Raw genomic sequence first — 21397 nt, 5'->3', positions numbered from 1 at the left:
CTTGAGTGAAGTTGGGTCAGGGCAGGAGGATGCAGGAGGACACCAGCTTTCTTGTGCTGAGCAGCTGGACAGCACATGCTGCAGCCAAGTCTCTGCCCTGCAGTGGGGGACACCTCGGTCATTCGCCTGCACGTGTGAGACTGGGAAACTGCAGCACCGTGATTTTTAATGATTGATTGCTATTGCTGAAGCCTGTGAAAGGTTTGAAACTAGAGCTACAATGCTAGGAACTACTTCTGTTAGATTGTGTCATCTCAGCTGGATTTTTATTTGTTTATTTTCCTTTAATTTCACCCTTGGGCAAGCATGGCCATGTACTTCTATCCCTGCTTCCTCCTCCACAAGTGCTTTCACTCAGCTAGCTTCTGGTCTTTTTTTTTTTTCTTTTTTTTTTTTCTGGCATTAAAACTTTATTTTTAAAATACGTAAAGCTGTAGAGTTTCTCATCAGTAAAATCAAATGGCAGATCAAAAATATAATTAAATAACTTTCATTTCTTTGCCAAAGACAAATTATTTTTTCTTGTCTATTTTGGGTGACTTGATCGCACCCGTAAGGGAATCGTTTTCATCATGTCTGTCAGCGTGATCCTTCCTAAGAAAAGGAATGATCTTTAAAAAGCAGTATGAAATTCAAATAAATGTTTGAAAAGAGAAAAGCATACAACAATTATATGCCATAATAGCCAGGGAATTCAGAGTGAAGACTGAGTTTAAAAGAGAAAGAATTCTTAAAAGTGGGGAAATAAAGTATCAGGCAGTGCTAATTTTTCCCAGAGCTCTATCAGCATGGGAGTAATCCAGTTAATTAGATCTTAGTCTCTGCTGAAAATTTCAGCTGTGTAGCAAGTGTAATGTTTTTGTGACATTATAAATCATTAGGGAATGTAAAAGGATACTGGAAATAAGTTACTGTAGGAGTCGTATATTTTAGACCTGTAATTTATTGTCTACGTATGAGGCATTTAAGGACATAAGCTGCCTATGTTGCACATGTCATGAGTGCCTGTGGCAGACTGAGTGAAGTTGAGAAAGCTGTTTCATTTTTATTTTTTTTCAGATAAAGAGCAAATAAAACCTCAGTTTAGTTAGTTTAAATGTTACTGATGGCAAAATGGAAGGGGGTTCTAGCTTATAACATAGGACTGTCTGGATGAACTCCTGTAGTAGCTATGGACATCATCATAATCTCATTTCCTTGCTGCATAATCTCATTTCCTTGTTTTACGTCTCTGTGGGATTTGTTTCATTTTTTGTTTTCCATTTCAGAATTTTTGATGCAGCTTTATTTTGGTTCTAATCTGTTTTTATTTACTTCACATCTGTGTTGAAATTATAATTTTTCTGAACTGCTGTGTCTACAAAGTGAAAGAACTCTACTCTGCGGAAAAAACTTGGCATACCATTACTCATGTTAGAGATGGTCTCTTTCCCGGTCTGTGACTTAGGTACTTTGCCATGAGCAATGAAGAGTGACAGAGTTCTTTGAAGGATGTCTGCTTTGCCTGCTGGATCACTGGGCAGAAGGTCCTCCTGTCATACCATCTGTGTCTTGATGGTCTGAGGTATGAGGTGTGCCTCATGGATGGGTTTGTAGCTGTGCATGTAGGCCTGCAATCACCTGGCAGTCAATAAAGTCTTTTTTTTTTTTCCCCTCTGCATCTTAGACCTTATCTGAAGAATGACAACCTGAATAGCATTGCCATGAGGGTAGAAGTCCCAGGACTACATTGGTTAGAAAGAGAGCATGTTTTTTCAGCATGGGATTGTAAATTCAAGGTTGGATCCTGTTGCTTGGTAGTTATATATTAATAAAGTGTAGGTCCAAAGGGCTCGTCTTGAAGTTCCTTAATCTGGTGAAACTTTTCTTTGTTTCTGTTGCTTTTCTTCTACAGACTGTGCTACAGAAAAGCTGGTCTTGTTGCTCAGTTTGCTTGTTGTTTTTCCCTTCCTGTGTTGGGAAGCCTGATGAGAACAGTGCTGGTAGGTTGTTTTCCTGTTCTACCTGGTCATTTCATGGCAACATGCGTTTTGTCAGCTCGGAAGAAAATGAGATGAATTATGAATTATGAAGATGAATCCTCGTTAAAAGCTATTGTACATGTATGTGTTAGGATCAGCCGCTTGTTCTTGCTTTGTCTCATTATCTGGGGCCAGGTGGAAGCCGTGGTGTGACCGTGGGTGAATCAGAGGCGTGAGGTGTTCTCGCTCGTGACTTCAGCAGCAGGCTAACAGCAGCTGGGAGCTTAGCAAGTGTCTCGGTGCTGAGCACAGGGAAAGGTGTTTCTGGACAAAACTCGCTGTTGAGCTAAATCTAGTTAGAATTTAGCTCAGACTAAGGTATGATATTTTTGCCTTTTTTATTATTATGTTGTGTTTGTAGCATGGAAAGCAAGCCTGTTTAAAACTGTCTCTTAAATCACGCTCTTTCTATGTGCGTTATTCTAGTGGGGGAACAAAAAATCTTTCATTACGGAGTGCTTTTGTGTTGTCCTTTGTAATCATCGTAGCTGTGCTGGAGAAAGATGGTTTCTTTTTCTGGCCAGCATTGTGCAGTGCTGCCAGGCTGCTCCACTCGGTCAGGCTGTGGTTGCAGGGCACGGGCGGGCAGCAGCCGCTCTGTGCATATCCCAGGGTGAGATTGAGTTGTGGTTTGCAGTCTGTGGCTCGTGGAGCTGCTTTCTGCCACCAAGATGTTGCAGAAGGTCGACTGTGAAATGCAAATCTGTGCCATGTATCACAGTAAAATTGTGAACCTGAAAGGGATCTGCTTCAAGGGGAATAATTTGAGATTTGTCACTGGGGAAAAGGCTGAAAGGCTGGCATTTTAAGCAGTTAGAGTGTCTCAAGAGAATATGTGGTCACTGTTGTGGAGAAGTTCACAAGGTCGCCTGACCTATTGGTGGATTAACGGGGCTATAGTGGGAGTGCTTCCCTTTTCTTTTCTCTAGTTTCTGTGAAGGAAATGGATTTGCGCCGTCCTTTCTGAGTGGAAGACGAGGAGAGCTATAACATGAGAAGGGTCCTGACTGCCTAACGCCAAAACCAATGCATGCTGTTACGTACTTGGAGGCAAGTACGTGGAGGCAAAGGGAGCATCACTGGTCAGCATATGGCTGAAGCTGGTAGTGGTGTGGTGCCTGGCTTCCCCCTGCCAGCAGCATTGTTTGAGGTCTGTAGCTGTAGCAGGAAACATAAAGAGTACTTAAAAAGAAGTCAAATAAAAATTGTCCTCCCATTTCGGAGCTATAAATTGACATTAAGGTGTCAGGCCTTGTTTGTTTGTTCCTTCAGAAAAGTAGATGCACCTTTATGTCATTGCAAAGCAACAGTCACGCGTGTAGCACACTCCCAATTCACTTCCAGCTCCTTCATCAGCTTCAAAACTCAGTTGTTCTTTACTTCTCCACTGGTTTCAGTTTCAGCTGCTTTCAGTTTCATGCTTGTTTTATTATGATTGCTTTCTTTCCTCTCTTTGCCCTGAGATGTAGAATTTACAAGTCCAGGTAAATCATAATTCAAACAAACAAAAACGGTCATGCAAGGTTCACTACACCAGCTGCTGCTTTTATTCCCACTCCTGTGGCTCACTGTTAGCAGCACTGTGTTGGAGATGGTCCCTGACATTATAGGAAAGCCTTAAAAAAAAAAAAAAAGGCTTTGATTTCAAAAATGATTTTGTGTAAAGCTGTGAATAAGCTGTGTATATTAATGCAGTTGGTGTTATGGAGGGCAAGAGTTATGTAGTTTGTAAATTGATCTGAAGTCCTTCAGTGTTGCACTTGCTACGCTGAGTTATATTGAAGACTACGTTGGCGAGAAATGGATTTATGCAAAACTGCCATGTCACTCACCACCTGCTTACGAGTAACAACTGTAGCTGGACATAAAGGGATCTTAGCATGAGATGAACCCAGTTACTTCCCTTCTTTTTTTTTTTTCTTTTTTTTTTTTTCCTTTATAGGCAAGTGAATAAATTAGGAGTTTGTTTCTGGGAGGTATAGAAAGCGAAGGTGGTTTGCCAAACAGTAAAGCCTTGAGCTTCTTATCACCTCCGTGGGGAGGAAAATAGAAGCTCCAGGTTAGTAGCTGATGCCTGCATGACTCACTGGGTGTATATAGGATAAGAAGTGAAAGTCCAGGGAAAATTTCCCGTAGAAGAAAAATTGTTGTGTGCTAGTAAAGATGGCAGTAGCTCTCCCTGCTTATTTGTCGGGAATGCTATTTGTTATGCATGTAGTGGATGAATGGAAGTACCTAGCTCATATATGCATAGCTCATCCTACAGCATCCTGATGTGCTCTCACTGAAACACACTTTCAAGGCAACATAGTGATTTTTTGGCAAGTTGAAACATGTCACAGAAATTAGTGGTCAAACACAAATACTGATTAAAAAGTGCAGAGGAGTTGGATTGTTTCTGAACTGTTTTGTGATGGAGCTCTTCCTCTGCTCTCTGCCAGGAACTTAGGCTGGTAATTCAGGCTGTATGCTTAGTCCTTTTATCAGTGAGAATACACATTGTCTTTAATTAAAGAAGTGCTGGTCTGGTATTAATCCTGTTCAGTTTTTAAAATGCATGTTTTCCTGAACATAATTTTGTCCTTGTCTGATTGAACCACTAAGCTTTGCAGGTTTCTAAGAGTTAGAGTACTCTTTCTGTAGTCTTTCTTCTGGGTCTCTGCTTATGTTCTTTGCAGGGTGAAATTGATGTGCAGAATCATAATCTGCTCGCTTCTTCCACCCTAACAACAGATTAAAAAAATTCAGGCAGTAAGCCTGAGTAATAATTTCTCAGTAAATATTTTACTGTCTTTTCCATCTGTTGCGTTGAAATCTGACTTAAACTAGGCATACATCTAGTCAGAAGAGGTCACTGAGATATTAGTCATCCGAATAAATCCTCTTAAACATGTGCTTGGTATGAGGCCAGCTATTCAGAAGTTAACGGCTCACATATGTTGCTTATCAACCGTGCTGCTTGCCAATGAAGGAAACTTTGAGTTTGTGGTGGTTTTATCTCCCTGCAAAGTACATGGTGCAAGTCGATGCAGCTTTTCTGTATGCCACTCATACAGAAAAGCTGGAGAGCAAGCTCTCCTCAGGGTGCTTTCAGAGAGCTCTCTGTGTGGCATGGTAAGAAGTGGTATCACTCATGGTTGACCTTTTCTTGGCCCTTTCCTATCAAGTATGATAAACCAAATTTAATACTGCTCAGTAAGGCAGAGACAATATTTTAACTAGAGTAATGTTATGGAACCCAAACACAGCTGAATGAGCTGAATGAAAGCTTACCCTACCTCCCCTCCTGCTTCTCTGGCTTGGAGAAAACATTAATTTACATAAATACAACTCTTTTCTTGAGTCAGGTCTGGACTGGACCCAGTATTTCTGATTCTCTCTTCATAGAAACATGCTTCATACTCAACAGAAGAATGATTACTTCATATCCTAATTATGGAACTGATTCATACCCTGGGGTGTGGAAAGCAAGCAGTAGGAGTGAATGCATCATTAAAAAATTAGTGTATTTTTAGAGAGGAAGAGGTAAAAATAAAATGCAGCTCCATTGAAGTTTTACGGTAAAGAAAAATGGCTCATGCTGTAGGAGCTTTTTAAAAATAATCTGAGATTATGGCTTAAAGAATGTTTTTTGTTTTTTTTATTAACGTGCTTATAATTTGCTCATGATAAATTGTTTATTTTCTTTTCACCTTTATTTCTTAAGGAGAAGAATGAAAGCTCGTGCTCCTCCTCCACCAAATCAACCTTCTGCAGCGAGTAGAATCAACAACGAACACAAGTCATCTGCAGAGACAGCAGTAATTTCTGATCAGAACCTTGTGAGCATGAAGGAGAATATGATAAACAGATCGGTGGACTTCACAGTTATTCTACCCAACGGGGTGGAACAGAAGACCACAGTACAAGGAAGGTAAGGCTTTGATTAGCTCTTTTTTGGAGCCCTCCATTGCTAGTAGGATACTTACAGATATTAGTGTCTCCTTTTCTAGGTTCAGAAGACAAATGATTCATCAAATTCAGAGATCCTGCATTCATAAGTGTATTATGTTTGCGTAGGTAGCAAAGCATCTGATGGAATTTGGGAACCCTTTTCTGTATGTGTCTCCTTTTTCCATTGGAAGAGAGAGACATTCTCCTTGTAATTAAGACGCTATCAGTGTCAAGTTGTATTGGAAAGGTAGTTTTGAGATACCTTTCTTCACTGTGGGAGCTCTTCCATCTTCTCATCCATTCTGCTTGGACAGAAAGGAACTGGCATATTTATATTACCTTGAGGAAGAGTTTTTTAAAATATCTTCAATGCTATTGATGAAACTATAGCAAACCATGATGTGAGTGGCCACAGTGCAGTCAAGAAATTGTGGAAAGTAGTAATATCAGATTAGGAGGATATGTAGTTGCCTGCCGATAAATCAGGGTCTGTACATCTGGGGCTTGCAATAGTTAGTCTGCATTCCTGTAAAACTGCTCATCTTGGTCTGATATAGTAGTCTGTTTTAACTGTCTGTTAGTATATTCTGATGGTTGAGGAAGAGGTGTGTAGCAGCTTGTAGTGTCTGGTGCTTCGTTCTTCCTCCTGCTTTTCTTGCAGTAATTAGTGTTTGCTTAGCCACGCTCAGGAGACTAACACAAGCAGTAATTTCTGTGGGTCTACCCCAAAGCCAGAGGTGGTTGTGAGATGCCAAAGAAAGCTGATATTTCAATGGAAAACGCAGCCACTTGGAGAGCTAATAAGGCAAATTTTCCTGCAGCATTTTGTGGGCAGAGATATATCCTTGCTATATGGGTAGAAAAGATTTTCTTGTCCTCCTCGAAAAAAACAAGCAAACAACAACAACCAAAAAAACCCACTCCAACAGCATTACAAGAGTAGTGTTTCAGTGTGACCTTTTGAAGGAGTCACAAGAGCAAAGAACAAAGGGAAAATCCCTGCACGGCAAGCAGTCTGTCTCAGGTGCCATTGCTATCACTTATGCTGAGGCTGGTTATTTTTGATTATTTCAATCTTTAGTTTGGGGACTGAAACCTGAGGTGAACAAATTAAACCTCAGACATTTCTATGAAGTTCTTCCTCTGGCCTATGTGAAGCACTTGAGGTAACCAAAATGACCTCTTGGTTGTTCAGTGGGGTGCCCGCTTCCCCTGTAGGCTTCATGGCGGGTCTAGGCCCCAGTGCAGGTGGTGGTTGAGTTGCTGCTGGCTCTCCTCTGCTCTCCTGTGCATTGCACGTGCCTGACATGGGCAGCGGGTGTTCTCCCTCAGCACGACCGTAATGCATGTCGGGCATGGGCAAGCTGCTGTGGGCAGTGTGGAAAATTATGGAAGCCGAGGGGAGGGCTGTGTTACCTGAATGAGTGATGAAGTAAGAAAAGAGCACCCTCTCATGAGCCCTGTGCGACAACTGCCTTGTGTGTGCTGCTGTTCTTCCTTGCAGGCAGAAGATAAAATTGTCTGTACCTTAGCACTTCTTACGGTTTTAGGGATGTGGGATACAAACATAAATAAATAAAATTCCAAAAGCATTTGAAATTTTTAGGAGGTGGACTGTCTTGAGTCTCCAGGTTTGGGTGAGAGTGTTTCATCTTTTTGTGTTGTTTTGATGTTGCAAACCGGACAGCTACAAAATGTGTTGGTCTTCAGAGGTAAATGTTTAATGGGCAAGATAACAGATTTAAAAAATGATGAGTTTAGTTTAGTTAGAGGCAAATATGGGGGCTAGTTTAGTTAATAAATTCTGTTCCCTCTTCACTTTCAATGGTGGTACCATGGAAGGAGATTTCAGAAAATTCTGCTATTGCCTATACTGCTGTAAATCTTCAGTATTGTCATGGCCAACATTGGAACTGCATTCTTCAAAATCTGCTCTTGGGTGCCCTGGGGACATAACTTTTTCAGAAAAAATTTACAAAATCTTGCTCTGAGCATCATCATAATGAAAAATCATTCTGTAATTCAAGGAAAGCAGTTCACAGAGCAATGAAGTCCTCTAGAGGATGTTTGAAAATGTAACTACTGTAGTTAATTAGTATCACTTAAGGTTATTATAAATGCACTAAATCGAAAGTCAGAATTATCTCTTTCAATTTGTTCATTGTATGTAAGCAAAGCAGCATGTCATCAATTTTACTTTGTTCTCTTTATAGAAATTTCTTCTAAGTAACAGCAAGAGAGCAGAAAATTCTCATTAAATTCCCTTGAAATATTGTTCAAAGGAAAAAAAAAAAGTACATAGTATTTAAAGATCCTTTATTAGAATCTGGAAATTTTAAGTACATTTATTTGTAAAAGTTAACTCAAGCTGACAGTCCATCTTCAAAAGTTTATTGCCATTTTGTAACACAGTTTATTGCAGCTTTTGGAAATGCGTAGCACAGTTTAAGAGCAAAGTTGAGTCCTTGCAGAGTGTGTGTAGCAATAGAATGGTATTTAAAAAAAAAAAAAAATGGTCCCTGTAAACTCTACTGTAAAAACATGTAAAAGTATTCGTGCTAACTCCCCCTTCTTCAAAAACAAAACAACTCCCCCTTCAAAAAAAAAAAACAAAAAAAAAGGTATAAAGTACCCCCCACAACTAATCTATATTTGTACTGTTGTATGAGAAATGCATGAAATCCTGAAAGGATAGACAGATTTGGTGCTTTATGCATACTGTTTTGTGCATACAGATATGCAGCAGATCCACACAAACTATTATCAGGTCTGACAGAGGGGATGACTAGACATTTAGAAAGAAAATAATTGGAAGAACTTAAAAGAGTTACCAGAAACCTTTTCTGTTTGTGATGCTCATGGATAGTTCTTTGAATGGGTAACCTGCAAATGCAGGGACTGTGTGTCTGTCACACTGAAGAGAGCTTCCTGGTTAGTGCAGATACAGAGCTCTAGTGTCAGCAGCTTCAGAAATCAGTAGTATTTGATACATACTGCAGAAAAAAGGGGATGCTTGAAGATAAATAGTGTTTGGTTTGGAGTTGTCAACACATGGATGCCATAGAAGAGGAGATGGGGCAATTGTTACTGCTGCTTTCTTACATGGTAGGCAAATTTGCTTGTACGTGTGATACACAGAGGAGGACACTGGTACAAATAATCAACTAGCTGTAGCTTTAGTCCTATTCTGCAAATAACGGAGGACACAGCTGAGTGCAAAGAGCATGCACTACATAGAGCATAAACCTAATGCCATCACAGAAAGTATATTCTCACATTATTCTCCGTGAGAGAATTAAGTGATAATAATTGGTGGCTTATAGCTCAACATACAGAATGGTAAAAGACTGAAGGTGTGAAAGGCTTGAAAAACACAGTCCTCTGCTGCTGCATACACATCATACTGATGGCCCCTTTGTGGATTTTCTCCAATATGGAAAATGAGAGAGAAATATACATCAGTAAAATAACAAAAGGAAGAGACAGCATTTATGAATACCTACTTATCATGCTTCCATGGCTTTTTTGAATGCAATTTGCCTTTTTACTATACATATTTCTGGTTGCGTAGGAAAACTTCTAATCTTTTCATGAAGTGCCTGCTGTGCTTTGGAGCATGAGAAAATAATGACTAACACTGTTTTCTGCTGTTTAAATGTGCATAGTTAAAGCCTTAGAGACTTCATCTCATTCCCTCTATGCTAACATTTTTCTTTTCCAGTCTGTCATTTTAGCTTTCTGATGTGCGTTTGAAATTAATCTAAATAAAGGAAATTCTTTCCTTTAGTTAGTCTTACCTTTATGAGCGTTTGTAGCATGAAAGTAGAAGACAACAGGAGAGTCAGTCATTTTATAGAGTACAACTTTATCCTACAAATTTATTTCCTAGGTGTGCAAGGCTGTATTTTAAAATGGATTGCTCTTTGTGATCCCAAAGAGATTGGCCCAATCCACACCCAAAACAACTTTTTTTTTTTTTCTACCTCTTAAGTTACTGATGTCCTTGCAGCATTTTACTGGTGAACTGCAGGACACAAATGGTCCGACATACTCCTGCTTGGTCAGGACCTCAGCCTGAAAAGTGCTGCTGACACAGTAGTTATTCTTTACTTTCCAGAATTGTTTTTTTTTTTAATGTTGTACAGCTTAGTAATATAATACCAGGATAGAGCCAAAGTATTCTTCTTTGCTAAAAATAGTTGTCTGGACTACCTTGTCTGAATCATGTATTGGCCTCATTCTCCACTTCTGTTTCTGTGCTTTTGTATTTCCTTATCAGGGATGAATGTTTAGTGTCTGTCACATAGCATTTGGTCTCCTCCCAAACTCCAGCAAGGTTTTTAGAAGAAGAAAGTAACATGTTTCATAGATGAGTAGTTGGAAATACAGGAGACATTTAACTCTTTTGTTTCAGCTTTAGAATTAGTCTTTTGTGATCAGACCTGCCTGAGTTTCAAAATCAAGTATGTGCTGTACCAGGTCTCAAAAACAGTTTACAATCAAATTCTGGTATGTCTGGATCAAGATGGAAATGGGGAGGAAACTTTTTGTATTTTCCAAGAGCCATATTCAGCTCAAAGTTAGAAAGAAAAGTTGTTTCAGTACCATTCTCTTTGCTGTGCTTGGTGGCTCTCTTCTGTGAGTGCCGTATGTATGGAACTGGTTGAAATAAAACTCAAATTTAAAACCAAGCTGAACGCTATTGCAGTTTAGAAGGGAAATTTTTTGAGTTGGTGATCCTAAAGTCTGATAAAAGAGTAACCTCCTTAGAAGGACTTCTGAGCTCTCTAACGTCTCTGGAAACATGAGTTTAAAATTTTTGTCCCCATGTTTTTTTGTTTGTTTGTGTTTTTTTTTGTTTGTTTGCTTGCTTGCTTTATTTTTTATCATTTTGAAGTTTTGTGGAAATGTTTTTCCCAAATTTACATTTTGAGAAGAGCATATTGTGCACTTTGATGGTCTTTAAAAAAAATCAGATTTTGATTAATTTGTACTCCTAAATGGTACAGGTGAAGCCTAGGGATGCTTTTCAACAGTTGCGTATGTTCTGAGCAGTTTGAAACAGGATGGGGTGCTTCAGACTTCATTAAGTGTTAACACTCTGTACACAGAATCATAAAGTACCTTTTTGATGGACTATGGGTATAATTTTTTTTTCAAGTGCTGCATTTTTTAGTGTTTTGAATGAAGTAGTTCATGTGAGGTAAATGTCTGAATTTGAATGAATTATTACAATATTATACGCTACAGAAATACATTAGCATTCCACGTTAAATTAAAATGTGTATCAAATAGAATACCAGGTATTGTGGTTCTGCCATGTTATTTACTTTTCTCTGAAACAACAGTAATAAGGCTGAGGGGAAAAAAAGAACAACACGCAAATTTCACTTAAAAAGTAATATATCTGTAAACAAACAAGCTGAGATCTTTATCAAACAGACTGACACTTTTTTGAATTCTGATTGCTGCACAACATAATGAATGTTTGTTCAAATGTCAGTGTATGCAGGATTCTTGTATAGCCTGGACTTAGTTTCTGTTTTGTGTGAAGTAACAATGATTGTGAAATAGAGGCATTCACAATTTGGGGACAGTGCCAGAACAAGGCACTGGAAAATGTCATGGAGTGACCTGATACCCGTTTCTGTTTAGATGCTCTTTATGCTAGCATTGCCACAGTCCTCAGTTTTTCTGAAGCCTGCTATACATATTAACAAAGTTCTCCTCATTTGATCTTCATTTTCTCACTTACTTTCATTTCCTTTAAATACGATCACCTATTTCAAATTTTCCACACCTTCAATTTTCTCAGCTTATATTGCATAACTCAGTTAAACTTGAAATAGGTTACTGTGAAATAGGTCCTTGAGTTATTTCTCATCTCTTGCACAAAAGCTGGCTGGCACTTACGTATGTTTTAGTGTTTTGCCTGTTAATAAGGGATCAGACCCATTTCCCATTTTCATGGTATTTCTCTGTCATTAGCCCTCCAAGGTTCTTCACCAACTTCTTGGACACTTGTAGGCAAAGAGCACATGCCTAGAAAGAAGATGGGCAGCCCCCCACAGAGCAGTCTCTCAGATGCCATCAGCTTGCAGCTGAGGGGCAGTTCGTGAGCTACAGATTTAATGGTGGTGTGGTTAATAATCTTAGAATCACAGAATGGTTTAGGTTGGAAGAGACCTTGGAAGACCACCCAGCTCCAACCCCCTGTCATGGGCAGGGACACCTCCCACCAGATCAGGTTGCCCAAAGCCCCATCCAGCCTGGCCTCGAACACCTCCAGGGATGGGGCGTCCACAGCTTCTCTGGGCAGCCTGTGCCAGTGCCTCACCACCCTCTGGGTGAAGAATTTCTTCTGAACATTTAATCTAAACCTACCCTCTCTTAGTTTAAAGCCATTCCCCCTTGTCCTGTCACTATCTTCCCTGACACAGAGTCCCTCCCCAGCTTTCCTGTAGGCCCCCTTTAGGCACTGGAAGGCCAATATGAGGTCTCCCCAGAGCCTTCTCTTCTCCAGGCTGAACCTCAACTCCCTCAGCCTGTCTTTATGGGAGAGGTGCTCCAGCCCCTTGGTCATTTTCATGGCCCTTTTCTGGACTCATTTAATACTTCCATGTCCTTCTTGTGCTGGGGGCCTCAGAGCTGAACGCAGTACTCCAAGTACTGAATCTGTGAAGGATTTTTTTTTTTCTGCCTTGAATTTGTCTGCTACATTTTGAATCTGTATACACTTTTCCAGTATACACGTTAAAAAAGGTGTCACTTTCTTTGGGAGATAAGCTGTTTACACATTTAATTTCTTCTCCACTAGAATAAAAGTATCCTTTGTATATCAGAGGCTTCAAGTAGGGCCAATAATGTTTTCAACCTTGGTTGTTTCGTTAATGGCAAATGCAGGTTTATGAAACCAAAACTTTTCATAAACATAACCAGTTATAATAAACATGTTTTCTCTGATCCTAAATGGAATTTTAATAAGGAAAGTTCGAAAAAAAAAAAACTTTCAGTACCTCAGTTAAGAGGAGACGTTCTGGTGTGTGGAGGAATGTAGTTTGTATCTGCTGTGTCAGACGTTATCAAGCCACCTTGCTGCTTTGTTAAAGTGGAGTTAGTGCCTCTGCTTTGTGTTAAGGAGTAGTGACTGACTTTTTAACCTCGTGGTTTGGGAATCACATCTGCAATGAGACGTCTTAATAATGCAAATACTTGAAGTCAGATATTTTTATACTGGCTTAATATTCTCACCAAAATAAATATGGAGGAGTTCAGTTGTACTTGGAAATATTACTGGTGTAATTGGAGGGCAGATGAACACACACAAAAATCTGGAAACTGGAAAAAATTCTGTCTACCTCTTGTTTCAAATTCATGTGTTACAGTTTGGTCTGCATTATGTGATGGTTCAAATGCAGGTAGAGCTTACCGTACCTTGAATGAGTCATTTATTTGTATCTTGTCTTCCTGATAAGGAACAGGGTTTGAATGAATTTAATGTATGCAGTTAGCAGATAAGATGCACTTTCTCTGCTTTTGGCTTAGGTTTGTTAGTGCTATCGTTGGCACTGTTTTCTGCCTCATAATGAATAGTTAATTACCAGCTCATAAGCACACAGTTAAGCATGAATGTATTTAAGTCCTAATGTTTTTATCTGAGATTTCTAGCATTTCAAAGCATCAGCACTGTTACTTCCTTGCGACACATCCACACCTTGTCCTGTCTTTTCTCCAATATTAAAACAAAAGTCATTTTTTTTAGGAACTGTTTTTTCTCCATGCTAACAGTGAATGTCTTCTTCCCTACAGTAAAGCTGTGATGGATCTGTTGGTTGATTTATGCAGCCGGTATCATTTGAATCCATCCCAATACAGTCTTGAACTGAAGTCTTTGGGAACTGAGCAGCCTCTGAGTTACAAGGCAAACACTTTGATAGGAGCACTGGACGTACAGACAGTACTTCTGAAAGAGAAGGTGCCTGAAGAGAAGATAAAGCGACCTCTGCCACGGGCCCCTGAGGTCAGTACCCTGTAGCACTGAAACAGTGACGTGAGATGTCATTTCATTCTTAACATTTCAAGTTTTTCCAACCTTTGCATCTTCAGACCAGGTGAGAGAGGCCTGAGATTGACTCTAACTTTTTCTACAAGTTAAATGATTTGCACACAGATTGGCAGCTGCCAGTCTGGACTGCAGCATTTACAACTTTATGTTGCATGCAGTTGTTTAGATGGAAATTTGCTCTTGTAAAGAACTTTGTTCAAAGACTTAAATGATGGAAATTGACAATAGTGGTTAACATGAGGGTTATGGGATTGTGCGGAAGTAGGTGGAACTTTGGTAATATTTTGTTTGCCACCTTTATTAAAGATAAGGGAGAAGACTGTTCAGTAATAAACGTATTTCACAGAATTGTGAATATTGAGAAGTAGCCATTTTTGAAATATTTTTTTGTTGAATTTTTAATTATCTTGGACCAGGATAGTTAATATACTGCGATGTTTTTCAGAGTGGCACTTGTAAACATTGTCCAAAAAAAAAGTATCTGATTCCTTTTCTTTACTTGCCTGTTTTTTCTGATTCTCTCCTTAATGATAGGTGTGTTCTGAGAATTTTTGTTTATTTTCAATAGGGTTTTGTTTTGTTTTGTTTTGTTTTGCAATAAATATGCATGTGGGGTAAGCTTGTGTAAAATGAATGAAGACAATACGGATGTCCCTCGTACATTTTCCATTTTCTGAATGAAAACCTTTCTCATAAGAATGCATGGCCATCACAGAGGGAGAGCTGAGACTTTGTGCTTGTTTCTACAGAAGTCTGTGAGGCTGGTGGTGAATTACCTGAAGACACAGAAGGCAGTGGTTCGAGTCAGTCCGGAGGTGCCTCTCCACAACATCATTCCGGCTATTTGTGAGAAGTGCGAGGTCAGTCAGGAGCACATCGTTCTTCTGCGAGACAGCATCACTGGGGAGGAGCTGGAGCTTACCAAGTCCTTGGAGGAGCTGGGGATAAGTGAGCTGTACGCCTGGGACAGAAAAAGAGGTGAGCTGTGGCTGAAAGCGGTTGCTGCTGGGTTAGATGAGGTGTCAATGGTATTATGGGCAACTGAAGGACGTTTTGGGGGCCTCAGTCCCAGAGAGTAGCAGCCAGGTCAGTGGTGTGCCCAGCTGTTGCTAGCTGCTCTGGGGCCAGCACCAGCCTTTGCTAGCCCCTAGCACACGTTGGCTTAGGGCAGGGCGAAAGGAGGAGCTTTGTACCTCCCAGAGCTGCTGTTGGTGCCACGCATGTCACCTGGGGTCCCGTCACCGACCTGTGCTGTGGGTCAGAGAGAAAGAAAGAGGAGACGTGCCATAGTCATGGCAGCCGTGAAAGCGGAGAGGCAGAGGCAGCAGAGCGGGGCTTGTGATAACAGACTGTGGATGGGTGCAGAGGTGGTTCCTCCAAACAGCAAAGCTGCTGACAATTTAGTGAAGAGGAGCTGAGAGGTATTTGTATTTAAAATTTTGTTCTCTTGGTTATTTCTCCCCCCTTTTCTTTTCTCATAGATGATGTTGTAGCAGTAGCTTCTTGGGCTTGAGTTTCATCAGCCTGTGTATTCAAGTAGCAGAATTATGCCGTGTGTTTTTAAGTATACATGCTTTAAAGTACATACTGACAAGTGCTACTTCCTTTGAGGTCAGAAAGTGGTATTCATTAAAACTGTCTCCTGCAGTTTGTCTCAATTGGTATCATTTCCAGCACAGTAGACGTCCTTACTTATTGTTTAGATAATGTCAGTCTTGTATACACTGAGCAGCAGGCTTATTTTTTATTTATACGGTTATTTATTTATGTTGACGTTCTGTCTCTCCTTTCAAACTCCTGTGGTAAGTGACAGTTCTAACTCTATATGAGCCAAATTTCAATGAGTTTAGACTCTTAAGTAAACTAAATGTCTCCTTTTCCTTTGAATTGTCAGCATGCTCAAAAAGTTGCTGACAACATGTCATAACTGAATTTAGTGTTTTTCTTTTTTCTTTAAAGACATGTTTACTGTAATTAAGCTAAGCATTTTGGAGCAACATATTGAAAATGCATAGTATTCAACAGGACTTGTTCAGCATACTTCAGGGACAACTTACGGAAAAATTAACCTAGTCCTTCCTTACATTTTTATTTTTTAAATGAAAGTGATCATTTATATATAGGTGCTATATAGGTCTGCAAGTCCAGGGTTGAAAAGTCCAATTATCTTGTACAGTCAAAAACAAGACTTGACTTCAGGCCTGAGATTACAGCAGAAAATTCTGTAACACTTGGTGCTGCTCTCAGCATCAGAAAAAAATATATGTTATCATTTTGAACCTTTTAGTATACCTTTCATTCTGATAGTATCCCCTGTTCCTGAATGTATGTCAGCCTTCTCTGTATCCCTCTCAGTCTGCACTGTGGTCCTGATGAGAACAGTAAATACACATGAAATTTAGGAAAGGTTCCCTTTGTTCGAGCAAATTCCTTCCATATTCTCATCTGTAACCTTCCAGCAGAGTAACCCCATTGCTCCAAAAAGCATCTGGCCTAAGGATTGTGCATGGAGTAGGTTGTCCAGGCTATTTAATTACCAGAAAAACAGATTTTTAAAGTACCTTCTCACTAATGAGTGTGGCACCAGAGGTGCTGAAAGCACAGGCTGCATTTATAAGAGCAGATTCTATTAAAAAACAAAGTGCTCCTTCCCTGAAGTAAAAATACCGAAGCCAAAATATAGAAAGACAAGCTCTGCTGCCACCTGCTAACACAATTTGGTGTAGCAGCTGAAGCAACTTCCCTAGTGAACCGACAAGGAACACAAACTTTTTCTCAGCTAAGCAGCTTCTAGTAGGAGCGCTGCATGTCTGATGTCAGATAAGGTTTTGTTTCCACAGTCCTTAGGACACAAACATTAGGAGTGATGAATGAATAATGCTGCGGTTTACTGGGCAATACTAGAACTTTAATATGTCTTCTCTTGTCCTTTCATTGCCTGCCTTTTCCAGTTCCTCCATCAAAAACTCAGTCTGAACCTTCTCTGAACTACAGAGGTACTGTACAATGATGCTGAGGGGAAGTCAGCTTTCCCTTCCTGCTGTTTGTTGTGGCTCTAGGAGATGGATCTTTAACATCCTAGTGTAAAGCGCTGTCAAGCAAAAAAGCTATTTTCACAGTCTGTGCTGTCTTTTGGACCGTGTTGTTCCCGTGGTCATGCTTTGCGTCAGAAACAGCACACTTGTGTGCATAATGCTCATAATGCTTGTTCAGTAATTGCCACTAAAATGCCAACAATTAACAAATTTTGTCATTTAACTGTTGTCCATCAAAATACCAACAATTAACAAATCCTGACATTTAACCACTGTCTGGCATCGTATGCTTCTACGCAGATTCCAAACCTTTTATTGTTACCTAAAACATGATTAGCTGAATATCAGGAATACTGAAATCTCAAGTCTTCTGCATTGAAACTTCTTATAGTAGTGGAGACAAAGTCTTTTGAGACCCATGAGATCTTCCACTAATTCCAATTTACTTGTAATGAAGCATTTTAATACCAAACTTAAACATATGCATGCATGTTGGATAACTCTGGGTAGATGCCGACTTCTGAACTACTACACTAAATAGGGTTTGATTAGATGACATTTGTGCTTCTGCTTCCAGTTATACAGAAAAGGTGTATATTTAATATATTTTTCCTCCACTAAATCTGTTATAGTTAAATTAATTATCCTCAAGAGAAGAATGATTGATTAGTTACTTCTTTGCATTGCTAGTAGTAAATACAACATAACCAAAATAAAACAGTGAATAACTTCTATAACTTTTCAGGTAGGAAGCAAACAGTGACAGACATTGAGTGAATCTTAACTCATGGCCTGTTCCCTCATGGCTTCACTGAAGCCAGTGCTTTTTTTCTTAAGTCGTTGCATGTCGTGGCTTCTTCTTATACAGAGCATGATGCTAAAGTGAATAGCAGCTGTGCTTATTTCAGAAAAAAAAATATGCAGATTGCTTGTTGTTTTGAGATGGTATGCAGTGCTTAAGATCCCAACTCCATTTAGAATTCCATCAAACTGTTGATATCAGCAGTTACTACCATGGCTTACACGAGCCTTTGATTGTTACTGGTCATTGTCAAAGACTAGCTGAGCAAGGCAATCACGATCCACATCCAGGTGCAGCCCAGCCCTGAGTAGAAAAGTAGAAGTTTCTGGTGAATGAGCTTAGGCAGTGCTTCGTATTTGAGGAAGGTATTAATGTGTTACTGGATATATATATATTTTTTTTTTCAGTGGAGTTGCAGTCTTTCTTAGGGATAGTTTCTCCCTGTTTTCCCCAGGGTTCACCACCTCTACTTTTCCATTGTGCTTTGAACTACTCTATGTGCATAACACCTTCTAACACCTTATGTTATGGATGTGCAAGTGATCCTGTGTGAAAATCATGTGCTTTGTGTGAAATGCAAGTTAGTTTACCAAAGTTCTGGGATAAAGTTGTCTTTTTTTTTTTTGTGTATGTGAAGTAGACTTTTATGTGAAGAAACAAGTTATTTTGTATGCTTTATTAATTGTTATTAAACAAGTAAATACTTAAAAGAGAAAGCAACTTTTCTGTGTTAAACTCTTTGTGCTAGTGGGATATTCTGATGTTCTTGAAAGAGAATAAATCTCTCTAGCTTTATGCAGTGTTCATTTAAAAAATAAAATAAAATTGAGTTTGACAGTCTGTATATCAAATGTCAAACTAATGTTTATTCCCCGTAAGGTATGACCTTATCACATCACTCATCCAGCTGAACTGATGAGGGGGAAGTTGTAGGGAGATCGAGGGAATCAGACAATCCTGAGGAGTACTAAATTGTGATCAAAAATTTACTAAGTTTATGACTTTATTATTCACTTCACTGGATATGGGAACAAACTTGGAGCAAATAGAAGTCTAATGAAAAAGAAAGCGCAGGATCTGGCATTTACTAGATACTGCAGTTCATAACATTGCCAGCTCATAAAAATACAGCATTAACCCAGAATGTATTAAAATACTGATCTTTATTGCAGAAATGTAAAAATTTTCTATTGTAATTGTTTCAGAACCAAGTCGAAGTGTTTCGCTAAGCAGTGATGCAGTAGAAAAAGAAAAGAAAGGGTTTCTGGGATTTTTCAAAGCTAACAGAAGCAACAGCAAGGTAAGTGTTTATCAATGTACTACCTTGATAAAGAGAATTGATTTATTTCCAGATGTATTTTTGTATTTTGCCTCTGGGCAATGGGGTCTGTTGTTGATTTGGTTTTGTTCTGCTTTTTTTTTTTTTTTTTTTCTCCATGCAGTCATCTTTTAGCAGATGCATAAACTACAGTTAATCAGTACAGTCTGATGGGGATTTCAGCTAATTCAAGGAGTTGGGCATATTAACCACTTAATTTTATTTTTTTTAAATGCTGTTACTTCAGTAGGTAGCAACAAAAGGCAGGAGTTTTAAGCAACTTATATCCACTTATTAGTAGCACTCAGATTGAAGAGGAAAAAAAAAAGCATTTATGAAGGAACTGATGCAATATAGAACACATTACTCTAGATATCACGTAGAAGTGTCTTATTAACTCGTGTGTGTGTGTGATACTTTGTTTTAAAGCATTTATATTTTCAGTAATCTGTACTTTTGCATTATAGCCATCTCCAGTCTGTAAAACTGGTGAATTAGGTGTAGAAGAAAGCTCACAGTACTAAAAGGAGTACTAAACTGAAGGATCAGTGTCCACAGGGGTGCATGTTGGGCATTTTTAACTTTGTTTTTAATTTGGAGTTGGAAAATTCAAAAAAGAAAGTTTGTATAAAAACTTGCTTCAACTAAACTCAAGATACAATTAGAGTTGCTAAATTTAAATAACTTTAAACAATTAGAGAAGAAGATGTGATGGTGACTTTATAAGGAGAAAACTAGAAAATAATGTTTATGCATTCTCTGTAGATCTTAGAATTTATTGAGATGCCTTTTTGAAAAATATGTGCCACATTGCAGAAATTAAATATAGTAAAAATTTCTAGCTCAAGAACATACTACACTTTTAACTTAACACTTTTTACTTCCTTCACTATAATTAGCTGTGTCAAATGATTTGATTATAAAGTATTTATTACTTGAGAATGTCAGAGTAAAATAGCATTTTTCTTTTGTCTTATTTTAAAAGCTTTCTAAGGCTTTTGCAGTGAAATCAGGTTAACTGGTACTAAGTAACGTACACTTCCTTGATGGACCAGTGTTACTTTTAACCCTTCCAGTCTCCTCAGTCACATTTTTAAAACTGTATAAGCTATCCAAAATTTTTATTAGTTCTCAGCCCTTTTTATTATGATCAAATTTGGAGTGTTTTTATCAGGCAATGGCTTCTTGTGTGGACACTGTATCGACACTATGTTGAAAAATTTGGTCAAACATGGATGCTGATCTATTCTTAACATTTTATGAAGGATGATGCATCAGAGCTGTATTTTATGCGATAGTAAGTGAGTCAGTTTTGTGTGTTTATCCTCTGTAAGAAATTATTTCCCATTTAGCAGGGAACAAAAGCATAACTAGAGTAATAATACAGCATCTGCTTGGAAGAATCTAGATCACAAAGGAGCTCAGCACAAGCCTCTAGGGCATGCCATGGCTCTGTAGCTGCTCTGGAGGAACTGAACATATTGCAGCATGAAGTTTACTGTGTTAAAGTTGTTCCTCTGTTCCCATTTTACTGAACCTCGTTATGAAGTGTCTGCTCTCGGAGTTGTAATTCCAGAAGCAGCTCAGATTTAGCTTACAGAATAATTTCACTTACAACACTGGAAAACAGCTTTGAAACCTGCCAGTGCTGTGGTTACTGCAGTGTTTTTTTCACAGCCGAGTTTGGAATGAGTGTCCTAGAAATTACAAACTCTTTATTCTTTTATACACCACCCCCCCTCTTCTTTCTCATGCTTGTAAATCAGACACAGGAGGTCATACTCTGAGGTTGCTTTTTTAAAGATATATTTTAATAAGTGTTAAAGATGCGGAGGGTCGATTAATAAGGTACAAGTAATGTTTGTCCTGGTAGGTAGTAAGAACTGTTCAAACAAGTATGAGGAACAACTTGTAAATCTGAAGTGAAGGTGTAAGTCTTGCTGTCAGACAAGTCTTGCTGGCTGACAAGTTAATTGACTTTTCCTGATGATGTCTTTATTGAACTCTTACTTTCAGATGTTGAATAGTCTATAGGAAGAGGGATTAAAACAACAGTTTTATTTAGACCTGCAAGGAAGTCATCATTACCTTTCCAGTATGAACCTCTAGCAATTTGAGCCCAAATATTCAGAAAAATTACTGAAAACTGAAGAATTGTGCAGCACACAAGAGCAAGCGTTAAGTGGCCGTAATACAGCTGGCTGAGTATTATGGCAGATTTCT

General features: G+C 38.9%; 1 protein-coding gene across 15 annotated transcripts in view; it reads left to right on the top strand.

The window, feature by feature from the left end:
* The window catches only part of COBL (cordon-bleu WH2 repeat protein), a 152408-nt gene that overhangs the window by 32296 nt on the left and 98715 nt on the right, over positions 1–21397 (top strand). For 5 of the 15 annotated variants that reach the window (XM_084508439.1, XM_084508433.1, XM_084508432.1 and 2 more), the window contains exons 1-6: positions 5015–5135; positions 5728–5934; positions 13764–13974; positions 14769–14997; positions 16971–17015; positions 19062–19156. In XM_084508439.1, the coding sequence (XP_084364565.1) occupies positions 5035–5135; positions 5728–5934; positions 13764–13974; positions 14769–14997; positions 16971–17015; positions 19062–19156 (888 nt within the window). In that variant the 5' untranslated portion in view covers positions 5015–5034. Of the gene's footprint in view, positions 1–1546; positions 1565–1850; positions 1983–2320; positions 2340–3100; positions 3172–5014; positions 5136–5727; positions 5935–13763; positions 13975–14768; positions 14998–16970; positions 17016–19061; positions 19157–21397 lie in introns of those variants that run through there. The other 10 variants (XM_084508434.1, XM_084508435.1, XM_084508438.1 and 7 more) reach the window with 7 other exon arrangements.

Source organism: Aythya ferina (assembly GCF_964211825.1).
Source record: "Aythya ferina genome assembly, chromosome: 2".
Lineage (NCBI taxonomy): Eukaryota > Metazoa > Chordata > Aves > Anseriformes > Anatidae > Aythya > Aythya ferina.
Note: the sequence above shows the minus strand (reverse complement) of the source record. Positions and strands in the feature narration are given on the sequence as shown.